At 36.8% G+C, this 12,733-nt stretch overlaps 1 protein-coding gene across 1 annotated transcript in view; it reads right to left on the reverse strand.

Annotated features, from left to right (window-relative positions):
* Window positions 1–12,733, reverse strand: part of DHX15 (DEAH-box helicase 15) — a 60,978-nt gene that overhangs the window by 23,603 nt on the left and 24,642 nt on the right. The window contains exons 4-5 of the mRNA XM_036921002.2: window positions 4,301–4,460; window positions 2,617–2,835 (exon numbers count right to left, since the gene is read on the reverse strand). Of these exons, the coding sequence (XP_036776897.1) occupies window positions 2,617–2,835; window positions 4,301–4,460 (379 nt within the window). The remainder of the gene's footprint in view (window positions 1–2,616; window positions 2,836–4,300; window positions 4,461–12,733) is intronic.

Below are 12,733 nucleotides of genomic sequence, written 5' to 3' on the forward strand. Positions count from 1 at the left end.
ATATTAAAACCCTGTTTCATAATTATAGCAACATTTTATTGAAAAACACATACCCCAGAACACATCGGAAAATCATGGGGCTTACTTATTTCCTTTCCCCAGCTAAGCTACAGTTGCTAAAATAACAACTACACAAAAGTTAACTCAGAGAAAAGTCTTTTCAGGTCCTCACAGGAGGACATCTGATAGTTCTGATAGAATTCTAAAATGCTTGGTTATCTGAACATAACAATTTTAAATAGCTGCTTAAGGCAATACTATGCATTTCGGAGTACTAAGTAAGAAATTAGAACACAGACACAGAAGGACAAAATGAATACCTCAACAGTTTCAACACTGCATTACAGTACACTTACTGTCTCACAGACCATCAAAAAAGCATTTGCTTACAAAATACATAAAAATTCCTCCATACAAAATGCAGAAAAAGACTAGTACCAAAAGAGATTTATATATAAACCTGAATTTATGACACACTGTATTCCCCCAACAAACCAATAAGATTCTCCACTGGGAATGATTTTGCATCCCTTTAGCAAACATTTTTGGTTGTCACAACCGGGGTAGGATGAAGGGTTACTGCATCTGATGGGCAAAGGCAGAGATGCTACAGTGCACAGGACACACCATAATGAAGAATTAACCGGCCTATAACTTAATAGTGCTGAGGTTGAAAAACCATGCTCTACAGAAAAGAAACCATGGCCAGTGGGGCACAAATCATAAATCTATGGACAATACTGAAGAATTGTGAGGATAAAAAAAAAAAAAATCACTCAATATTTATAGTCTTAACACAACAGCATTTGCTCAAATATTATATACCATGCATCCCTGTAGAAACTGAGTACAAGAAAGATGGTTCACCTTCTAGTGGAGGCAAGCAGTCACACAGCAGATTTCTGATTTTAATACCTGAGAGAACTAGGGCAATTTTCCATAATACTGTTTAGGGTTGTGTCATTAAGGTACCACAGGCATTATACTGGCTAAACCATTCCTCTGCAACAGTGACCTTTAAATGTAAGGAAATATAAAAATGGCCTGAGCTTACTGAAGATGAACACTCCTGTATTTTCCCTCAAATTTCACAAGTTTCAGAAGGTATGGAAAAGGACCAAGAACCGACTTTGTTTTAACAAATTCTCCTCCCATACTTAGGCAATCGACCACACTTAAGAAAAAACATTCTGGAGTAGAGATCAGATCATTTACTGTAAAGGCCAAATATTTTAAGCTTTGCATCCATATACCAACTCCATTGAATATTCTTTGTTTTTACTGACAACTCTTTAAAAATATAAAAACAATTCTTAATTAATGGCTAAAATAGAGGAGGTCCAGCACATGTAGCAATTTAAATTTAATTAAAATTCTGTAAAATTAGAATTTAGTCCCTTTCCTCGCTAGCCACATTTCATACTCAAAAGCCCTTGTATTATTGGTGGCTACAATATTGAACAGAACAAACACAGAACATTTCCTGCACTGAAAAGAGTTCTAATGGGACAGCAAAGCTCTAGAATCTTGCTACTCAACTTTTGAAAGCTTCAGAAGTACTTGGAATCTTGTTAGGTACATAGAAATCTCAGGTCCCACTTTACCTATTTAATCAAAATCTGCACATTTTCTAAGTGATCTGCAAACATATATTAGTTTGAGAAGAACATTCTACAAAGCCTGTTAGAACAAATGATAACCTCTAAGAAGATCTCTAGTAAAAGCCTTTCTAAAACTGTTTTATCCAGATAGCTTTTCCTAAACTTTAAGCCACTCAAGAATTTCACAGCACACCTATAAACATCGTGCTGGGAACAAGTTCAGATAATTGAACAAGTTCAAATAAAAGAGAATAAAATCTGTATCTTAAAATAAGGTAAATTCTAACTAAGAAATTTCAGTTATTCCTTCCAATCCTCAGTGAACATTTGAAAGAACATAATAAAACATTCGTTTTAATGGTGGAAGGCACAAGGTTACCCAAGTTCACTTATAAGCTAAATAGCTTCGGTAACTGTATTTCAGAGCAGCTGTGATTCAAAGTTATGCCTGAGAAAAACTGCAAATTACCACACACCACTTACCACCCAGGTCTCTCCACAAATAATTGCTAAATTCTGAAATTCTAAAAATACTTAACATTCTTAGCATAATTAACTAGAACACAAACATAAAAAGTTATATACTCCATATACACAGTTTACCCTAGAACAAAATGGGTGTAAACTGTGTAGGTCCACTTGTACACAGGTATTTTTTCAATAAATACATTGGAAAATCTGAGAGTATTTGTGACAATTTGAAGACTTTTTTTCTCCAGCTTACTTTAAGAATATAGTATATAATATATATAACATACAAAATGTGTTAATCAACTGTTTAATGTCATCAGTAAGGATTCTGGTCACCAGAAGGCTATTAGTGAAGTTTCTGGTGGATTTTCAACTGCAGTGGGGGTTTGCGGCACCTAACCACCACACTGTACAATCTAGCTGAAGAAAAGCTTTAAATTCTGGGATAAGAAATACATGGTTAATATGTGCCAAGTTCTTTAAGTTTAAAGTTGTTCCATGGTAGATTATGACAAAGGTTAAATAATGAATCAAGTAATGATACCTCTTGACCAGTCAGAAAAAGTAGAAGGTCTCCCTCCTCCTCTTCACACATATGAATTTGGATCACTGTTCGAATTGCTGCTTCAAGATAATCTCTCTCTGGTTCAGGAGTATAAAAGATCTCAACAGGATGTGTACGCCCAGGAATAGTTAGGAGAGGACAGTTATCAAAGTAAATCTGGAATTTTCCTGCATCTAGAGTAGCGCTCATAACTATTACCTGAAAAGAAAACAGTATGTTATTTGAAGCTGTCTGCATGGATTCTTCTGTGGTCTTAAACAAAAAAAGGCTAGCACAGTATTTTAATTTCTTATTTAAATCAGTTATAAAGAAGCCTACAAAAGTCTTCATCCAAATAAATGTGACTAAAAATCAAATATAGAAAGGCTGAGCTATAGTATTTACATTTTTAAAAATTAGAAATAAACCTGACATCCAACAAATAACTTATCTGCGTGAAATAGTACCTTAAAAACCAAAGTTTATATAATATGTAATTTATGTAAGTTTACATAATATGTAAAAGACATCTTTAATATGTAATATGATTATGCTATTTTTATTAAAACAGAACATGCCAACCCTTGCACATACGGAAAAACAGGAAGTGCAAAAAATAAAAAATAAGTCAGTTGCAAGATACAAATTTTCTTTCTTCCAAATCATCTTTAATAAGCATTTCTCTAGAAAAATTTCTAAAACAGAGGTCTACAATACTGCTGTAAAAAGCCACAGCTACAAAAGGCTATTCAGATGCAGGGCTGCATTAATTGTGCAGTCACCCTCCCCCTCTATGTAAATCATGCATTATAGTGCATTAAAAATTTACTTAAATAGAAGGCTCCCCCATGAAACATTCTGCTAGAGTTCTTATTTCTACTCTGAGTTTCTCCCTAAAAACTTCAATAGCTCATAAGGCTTAATCAATCATGTACTCACATAGTTCTTCAACTGTATTCTTCAAAAGCATAAATCTAATTTTTATATGCAAAAGATACTCAGATATCAATTTTCTTAAGACCCAAAATATTTGTGCCCAGTGTACAATCCTTCTATAAAACACGTACTAGGAAGTAACAAATGGTACACACACATACACAAACAGGCAAAAAGGAGAACTTCTTAAGCTTTGGGAGACAAAAATGTCAAAGAATATCCAGTCAGCTTTAAGACCTTATTAACAGAGTAACACTGGTCAGTGTACAAGTGATATTAAAAGAAAAAACCAAGACACTTGTATAAGTGAATGCATTCCTGGGGAGCCATTTGTTCTGGGTACTTATTTTAACACCCCAGAATTGTAAGTTATAATGGGTATGTTTGTGTTGGGGCAAGAACAAACATTTTATCCTTAAAGGCCTCTGTACTTAATAAAGGGCAGGGTGAGCAGCAGGGTTACAAAAACATGACGCTTATTAGATAATTAAAACAACAAAAACACCCCCACAAAAACTGGCTGAGTTAGAAATAGAAAAGATTTGTCTTAAATATACATTACTGAAGTCGAAGTATACTTAAGAGTCTAAAACGGAGACACAGCAAAGTAGATTAGAAGAAAAACTCCAACAAAGGTACTTTTCTGCTTATTTTAATTATTTTTTATAGTTGATTAGAGTGACCAGTATGTGTACCATTACACACATACATTTTTAATGAACAAAATGAATAAAAGAAATTACTTTACCTTTAAATCTGATCTCTGTCTTACAACTTCCTTCAGAACACCCATGAGAATATCTGTAGCCAATGTTCTTTCATGAGCCTCATCAAGAATTATTACACCGTAACGCTCCAGGAGTGGATCATTCATAGCTTCACGAAGTAACATCCCATCAGTCATATATCTATATTCACAAAGAACATATTGTCCAAGGTTCATTTAGAGCATTTTAAAACTGAACTTCATGACATAAAAATGAAATATAAAGATGTTAGGTAAGTCAAAATAAAAACTTTGCCCTAAACAAATGTGCTACTGTTTCATAATCAACTGCAATATCAAGCTTTAAGAGAAATTTTAAGTATGTTATCAAAAAATTATACATAATCAAAATCTTGTCAAGTGAGATAGTAATATTGAAATGCACTGAGAAAACAAGGTTAAGTCTGATTATGGAATATAACAATCACATGATTTCACACAATGCCAAAGCAAAATCTGTCACTTAAATAAATGAATTATAAACAATTTAAAACACATGAATATTCAACTTGCAGAACAAAACAAAGATACCATTTTAAGTTGCTTCATAGCACCTTATCACTAAAATGTTATCATTAAAAATGCAAATGTATGTTTCTTCAAAGCCTTAGTAATTCCCCACTTAAGCTAACATAGGCTCCTGGTTTAAAAGGACTAAGAAAGCATAAGCCTGCCATCTCTCTTCCCCAGGCCCACCCAATTTAATGAAATGAAGGTAAAGAAACACAAAAAGGAATATAGTTACAGCAGCATCAGCACTACGGAAATGCTAGTAACTATGGAAGAGAAATGGCAAATGACATCAGCTAGATCAATGGGTCAAAAAGAGAGGGAAACCAGACATAGGGATGGCTCAAGAGTAGACAGCTAACATAGAATCCAGACGTTCAGATGAAAGGTGGTTTGCAGAATGGGTTTACGGTCACCCATGTCCTGTCCATTCCATTTTGGCTGTCATGAACAGAAAACACAACTATCCTCAGTTTGGCACCTAGACAAAACAAAGTCGGCCTGCAAATGCTGAAGTCACAGCTTATTCAGCTAAATACATATCTGTCTTTTTATTTACAGATTTAAAAGCAGTATAAAAATCTGAAATCATCATTTACAACTTCACCATTTTGGGCCTATGTTTCACAAATTACTGTAACCTTATTTTCAGGAAATAGCTGCGATTTTTAACTAATGCCATCTGTTGAAGCAGTAAATTCAGCAAACTGGCAGTGTACAACAGAAACAACTGCTTTATTTCACCTCAAGTTAATTCTAAATTTAGCAAGACTTTTTGCAAACAAATCTATCTTTATGTATTTTATGCTCTTTCTTCTTTGGTCTTATTTTCAAAAGTAAACTATCACAATTTTGGAATCAACACATCATTAGTTACAAGATTATTTTATACTAAGTCCATGAGACAAAAAAAGTGTGATTTAAACCATCAGCCAATGCCTACTGACAGTGCAGTGCAGTGCAGTGCATGAATCAGCTACACTACAGCCTCTAGTTGTTTTGAAATCTTTGATCTATTTGAGGACATTTGGTATTTTCTCCTGCTTTCAGATTATTACTGACATAGGACAGGAAATCCTTTGGCACATTATCTCACTAGCAAAACATTACACAAATTCATCTACTTGTGGGTAACTTCCTTAGATTCAACAAAGCTCTTGTTTGTTGCTTTGCAAGGGAAAAAAAATTGATTTGGTCACTCTTCCAACAACAAATATTTATTTGGTAAACACTATCAAATTTACACTCTGTTGCTCAGTTTCCAAACCTGTCATTTCAATGGAATCCTAGTGGATTTTTGAAGACATTTTAATTAGCAAATAAAACTCAACACATGGAATCCCAACAATGCACTTTACTTATCTGCAGTGACAATATGTACAGCTAGACCAAATTAAAGGATTCACAGACAATGACAACGACCAAACTGCCACCAGTCAATACTATTAAGATTTTCATAGGTTGTAAAATGCATCACAATTTTACATACTGGGAAAAGTCACAGAACTGAAAAAGTAAAACTTAACTTGGAAACTCCTTTAAAAAAAAAAAAAAAAGCCAGTATATTTTAATTTTTATCTTTTTCCTCCTCCACAATCCTCTAGCTTCAGACAACCACAACAGTATTGGAGTCATTCAAAACCAGAGCTGACAAAAATACTCATTCTTTGATGTTCTCCTGGGATGAGAAATATTACAAATGGTAGACTGTTAATATTGTAAACTAGATTAATGAAGTATATATTTGCCTTGCTTTATTAATAATTATGCATGTCACCATGTACCAGGTTAAATGGTCAACTCAACCGGAACCCTCTAACTTCCAGATCCCAGAAACAGACTCATAATAGTTCCTCAGTATTAATTTCATCATCACTCAAATTCCATGCGATGTTACAGTTAAGTATCTCTTGCATCAACACTTAATATGGGAAGCTTGCTATTTGTACAATAGAGAGCTTCAGGAAAAATGACAGTTTTGAAGTTGAGTGGTCTCTTAAAGATACACGGTCAAATTTGCTGCTTCTCCAGTAAAGAAAACTGAGTACTAGCAGTTAACTTTTCAAGAGTCTATACGTGTCAATATACTGATTCTCAATCCTGGGCCCCTCCCACACTAGCAAAGTCTTAGATGGATATTTGTGTGTATATATGTAATAGCAAAAAGCTACCTGATGGTTTCTGTAATGCTAGATTTATGAAGCCGTCTGCTCAAAAAAATAACCCAACACAGAACACAGATAAAGCATTACCAGGTACTGGTGGTCTTATAAAAACAATAGCCATTTTCCTTTACCTAAGTCAACTCTTAGTACCTTTCACAGTTGTAATAAAGTATCTACTCAGGCTAAAGGGTGAATCACAAGAATAGGGTGTCACAGGAATAAAACTGTGATTAGATCATTTTGAAGTCTTAGTAACAGACAGTAAACAAAAATTTAACAGGCCAGCCAAACTCTACATTTTACTGGATACCCTATTACTCCAGTATTTTCCTGTTTTGGGACAAAGACTCAAAAAATTATCTACATCACCTAGGAACTGGTCAGAAATACAAGATTTGGGCAGCACTGGAGAATTTAATCAGAAATTTTTAAGGTGAACCTAATGATCTGTGTTCTAACAAGCTTTCCTGTGATTCTGATGCTTGCTGAAGTGTGAAACACATTAGCCTAAATTTAAATTAATCAAATTAAACAAGAGGTAGATTAAGCAAAGCAGATGCCTAAAGTAGCAAAAACAGCCTTGATGTAAATCAGAAAGTTATTTCCAATGACTGTTCAACAACAAAAAAAAGACAAAACAAAAACAAAAGCAAAAACCCAGTGTGCTGAGCAGCATCAATTTTGCTTAAGTATCTTTTGCAATGGACACATGAAGATGGCATAGTACAACTACAAGTCAAATGCCAACCCTGGTCTCAGCAAATGTCATCAATTCTGACCTGAACATAATACACGGTAAAATGTTTTGTACTACAAAGGTCTTACTTGTTTATAGTTCTGTGTTTACATATATTTATAATTTTCTGAAACATCTCAAGTTGTCTGGTTCAAAGAAAAATCATAAACAGAAAAGATCTACAGAAAGGTGAAAAGTTTTCCAAAATGAACACTAGAAACTTTTAAATTAAAAAAAAAAATCTACAGAATTATCTACAACTTCAATGAATGTCAATGGCTTATGCTTAAGTTACAAGTGATGGAAACCTGTGCCCACATGGGGAAGCAACATCAGTAAAAATGTTATGTCATTTGACATAGGAGTGAGAGGGAGGAAGAGCACATGCTAAGTGTATATATATATATATATATACACACACACACACACATATATATACATACACATACACACAGAGAGAGATGCAGAGAAAGTGTAAGCACCTTCCTGAATCACTACCTTGAACCTTATACCCTCCTAAAAAACTTGCAGACTGATCAACATTTAAGACAAAAACAAAATACTAGAATATACCCATCAAATTATTTAAAACAATTTTTAACAGGGTATGATGCAAATCCAACAATTAAAACCAAGTGCTTAATTCAACACTTGTATAGAATTCAAGTTTCCTCATGACATGAGGCATCATAAAGCAAAGAAACAAATGGCAAACTGGGTATTACATCCAAAATGTCAATTTTGTTATTTAATTAGTTGCAACTTTCTTCGAAAGTTAATTTTCTTAAACGCTCCCACAAATCATTAAGAAAAAGGCCAACCGGAGGGGGCGGAAGATGGCGGCGTGAGTAGAGCAGCGGAAATCTCCTCCCAAAACAACATATATCTATGAAAATATAACAAAGACAACCCTTCCTAGAATAAAGACCAGAGGACACAGGACAATATCCAGACTACATCCACACCTGAGAGAACCCAGCGCCTCGCGAAGGGGGTAAGATACAAGCCCCGGCCCCGCGGGAGCCGAGCGCCCCTCCCCCCAGCTCCCGGCGGGAGAAGAGCAGGCAGAGCGGGAGGGAGACGGAGCCCAGGGCTGCCGAACACCCAGCCCCAGCCATCCGGGCCAGAGTGTAGGGCCCTCGATACTGGGAAAACAGGGCAGCAAGAACAGTGAGCAGGCACTGGAGGCTGGGCGACAGAGGACATAAGAAAAGCGCGCGACCATTTTTTTTTTTTTTGCTTTTTTGCTGCTTTGTTTTGGCGAGCGCTGTTTGGAAGTCTTAAAGGGACAGGGACCCCAATATTAGGGAAACAGGGCAGAAAGACCGGTGAGCAGAGGCCTGAGGCTGGCACCGGAGAATAAAGAAAAACGAACGACCACCTTTTTTTTTTTTAAATAAAAATTTTTTTTTTTTTTAATTAAAAAAATTTTTTTTCTTGTTTTTTTTTGTGGTCGTTTTGTTTTGGCGGGTGCTTTTTGGAAGTCTTAAAGGGGCAGGGCGGGCCACTTAATCCAGAGGTAGGGAATCCGGGACCTCTGGGCACCCTAACCCCTGGGCTGCAGGGAGCAGGGAGGCCCCTTACGGAGATAAATAGCCTCCCAGCAGCTCCTGCTCCAACGCGACTCCACCACTTTGGAGTAGCTGCCCGAGCCAGGCCACGCCCACAGCAACAACGGAGATTAACTCCATAGCAGCCGGGCAGGAAGCAGAAACCCTGTCTGCGCGCAGCTGCGCAGCACAAGCCACTAGAGGCCGCTGTTCTCCCAGGAGAGGAGGGCCACAAACCAACAAGAAAGGAAGTCCTTCCAGCCGTCACTCGTCCCAGTTCTGCAGACTATTCCTATCACCATGAAAAGGCAAAGCTACAGGCAGACAAAGATCACAGAGACAACACCAGAGAAGGAGACAGACCTAACCAGTCTTCCTGACAAAGAATTCAAAATAAGAATCATAAACATGCTGACAGAGATGCAGAGAAATACGCAAGAAAAATGGGATGAAGTCCGGAAAGAGATCACAGATGCCAGAAAGGAGATCGCAGAAATGAAACAAACTCTGGAAGGGTTTATAAGCAGAATGGATAGAATGCAAGAGGCCATTGATGGAATTGAAATCAGAGAACAGGAACGCATAGAAGCTGACATAGAGAGAGACAAAAGGATCTCCAGGAATGAAACAATATTAAGAGAACTGTGTGACCAATCTAAAAGGAGCAATATCCGTATTATAGGGGTCCCAGAAGAAGAAGAGAGAGGCAAAGAGATGGAAAGTATCTTAGAAGAAATAATTGCTGAAAACTTCCCCACACTGGGGGAGGAAGTAATCAAACAGACCACGGAAATACACAGAACCCCCAACAGAAAGGATCCAAGAAGGGCAACACCAAGACACATAATAATTAAAATGGCAAAGATCAAGGACAAGGAAAGAGTGTTAAAGGCAGCTAGAGAGAAAAAGGTCACCTATAAAGGGAAACCCATCAGGCTAACGTCAGATTTCTCAACAGAAACCCTACAAGCCAGAAGAGAATGGCATGATATATTTAATACAATGAAACAGAAGGGCCTTGAACCAAGGATACTGTATCCAGCACGACTATCATTCAAATATGACGGTGGGATTAAACAATTCCCAGACAAACAAAAGCTGAGGGAATTTGCTTTCCACAAACCACCTCTACAGAACATCTTACAGGGACTGCTCTAGATGGGAGCACTCCTAGAAGGAGCACAGCACAAAACACCCAACATATGAAGAATCGAGGAGGAGGAACAAGAAGGGAGAGAAGAAAAGGATCTCCAGACAGTGTATATAACAGCTAAATAAGCGAGCTAAGTTAGGCAGTAAGATACTAAAGAGGCTAACCTTGAACCTTTGGTAACCACGAATTTAAAGCCTGCAATGGCAATAAGTACATATCTTTCAATAGTCACCCTAAATGTTAATGGGTTGAATGCACCAATCAAAAGACACAGAGTAACAGAATGGATAAAAAAGCAAGACCCATCTATATGCTGCTTACAAGAAACTCACCTCAAACCCAAAGACATGTACAGACTAAAAGTCAAGGGATGGAAAAACATATTTCAAGCAAACAACAGTGAGAAGAAAGCAGGGGTTGCAGTACTAATATCAGACAAAATAGACTTCAAAACAAAGAAAGTAAAAAGAGATAAAGAAGGACACTACATAATGATAAAGGGCTCAGTCCAACAAGAGGATATAACCATTCTAAATATATATGCACCCAACACAGGAGCACCAGCATATGTGAAACAAATACTAACAGAACTAAAGGGGGATATAGACTGCAATGCATTCATTCTAGGAGACTTCAACACACCACTCACCCCGAAGGATAGATCCACTGGGTAGAAAATAAGTAAGGACACAGAAGCACTGAACAACACAGTAGAGCAGATGGACCTAACAGACATCTATAGAACTCTACATCCAAAAGCAGCGGGATATACATTCTTCTCAAGTGCACATGGAACATTCTCCAGAATAGACCACATACTAGGCCACAAAAAGAGCCTCAGAAAATTCCAAAAGATTGAAATCCTACCAACCAACTTTTCAGACCACAAAGGCATAAAACTAGAAATAAACTGTACAAAGAAAGCAAAGAGGCTCACGAACACATGGAGGCTTAACAACACGCTCCTAAATAATCAATGGATCAATGACCAAATCAAAATGGAGATCCAGCAATATATGGAAACAAATGACAACAACAACACTAAGCCCCAACTTCTGTGGGACACAGCAAAAGCAGTCTTAAGAGGAAAGTATATAGCAATCCAAGCATATTTAAAAAAGGAAGAGCAATCCCAAATGAATGGTCTAATGTCACAATTATCGAAATTGGAAAAAGAAGAACAGATGAGGTCTAAGGTCAGCAGAAGGAGGGACATAATAAAGATCAGAGAAGAAATAAATAAAATTGAGAAGAATAAAACAATAGCAAAAATCAATGAAACCAAGAGCTGGTTCTTCGAGAAAATAAACAAAATAGATAAGCCTCTAGCCAGACTTATTAAGAAGAAAAGAGAGTCAACACAAATCAACAGTATCAGAAACGAGAAAGGAAAAATCACGACGGACCCCACGGAAATGCAAAGAATTATTGGAGAATACTATGAAAACCTATATGCTAACAAGCTGGGAAACCTAGGAGAAATGGACAACTTCCTAGAAAAATATAACCTTCCAAGATTGACCCAGGAAGAAACAGAAAATCTAAGCAGACCAATTACCAGCAATGAAATTGAAGAGGTAATCAAAAAACTACCAAAGAACAAAACCCCCGGGCCAGATGGATTTACCTCGGAATTTTATCAGACATACAGGGAAGACATAATACCCATTCTCCTTAAAGTCTTCCAAAAAATAGAGGAGGAGGGGATACTCCCAAACTCATTCTATGAAGCTAACATCACCCTAATACCAAAACCAGGCAAAGACCCCACCAAAAAAGAAAACTACAGACCAATATCCCTGATGAACGTAGATGCAAAAATACTCAACAAAATATTAGCAAACCGAATTCAAAAATACATCAAAAGGATCATACACCATGACCAAGTGGGATTCATTCCAGGGATGCAAGGATGGTACAACATTCGAAAGTCCATCAACATCATCCACCACATCAACAAAAAGAAAGACAAAAACCACATGATCATCTCAATAGATGCTGAAAAAGCATTTGACAAAGTTCAACATCCATTCATGTTAAAAACTCTCAGCAAAATGGGAATAGAGGGCAAGTACCTCAACATAATAAAGGCCATCTATGATAAACCCACAGCCAACATTATATTGAACAGCGAGAGGCTGAAAGCATTTCCTCTGAGATCGGGAACTAGACAGGGATGCCCACTCTCTCCACTGTTATTTAACATAGTACTGGAGGTCCTAGCCACGGCAATCAGACAAAATAAAGAAATACAAGGAATCCAGATTGGTAAAGAAGAAGTTAAACTGTCACTATTTGCAG

This window comes from Manis pentadactyla, chromosome 5 (assembly GCF_030020395.1).
Source record: "Manis pentadactyla isolate mManPen7 chromosome 5, mManPen7.hap1, whole genome shotgun sequence".
Classification (NCBI taxonomy): Eukaryota; Metazoa; Chordata; class Mammalia; order Pholidota; family Manidae; genus Manis; species Manis pentadactyla.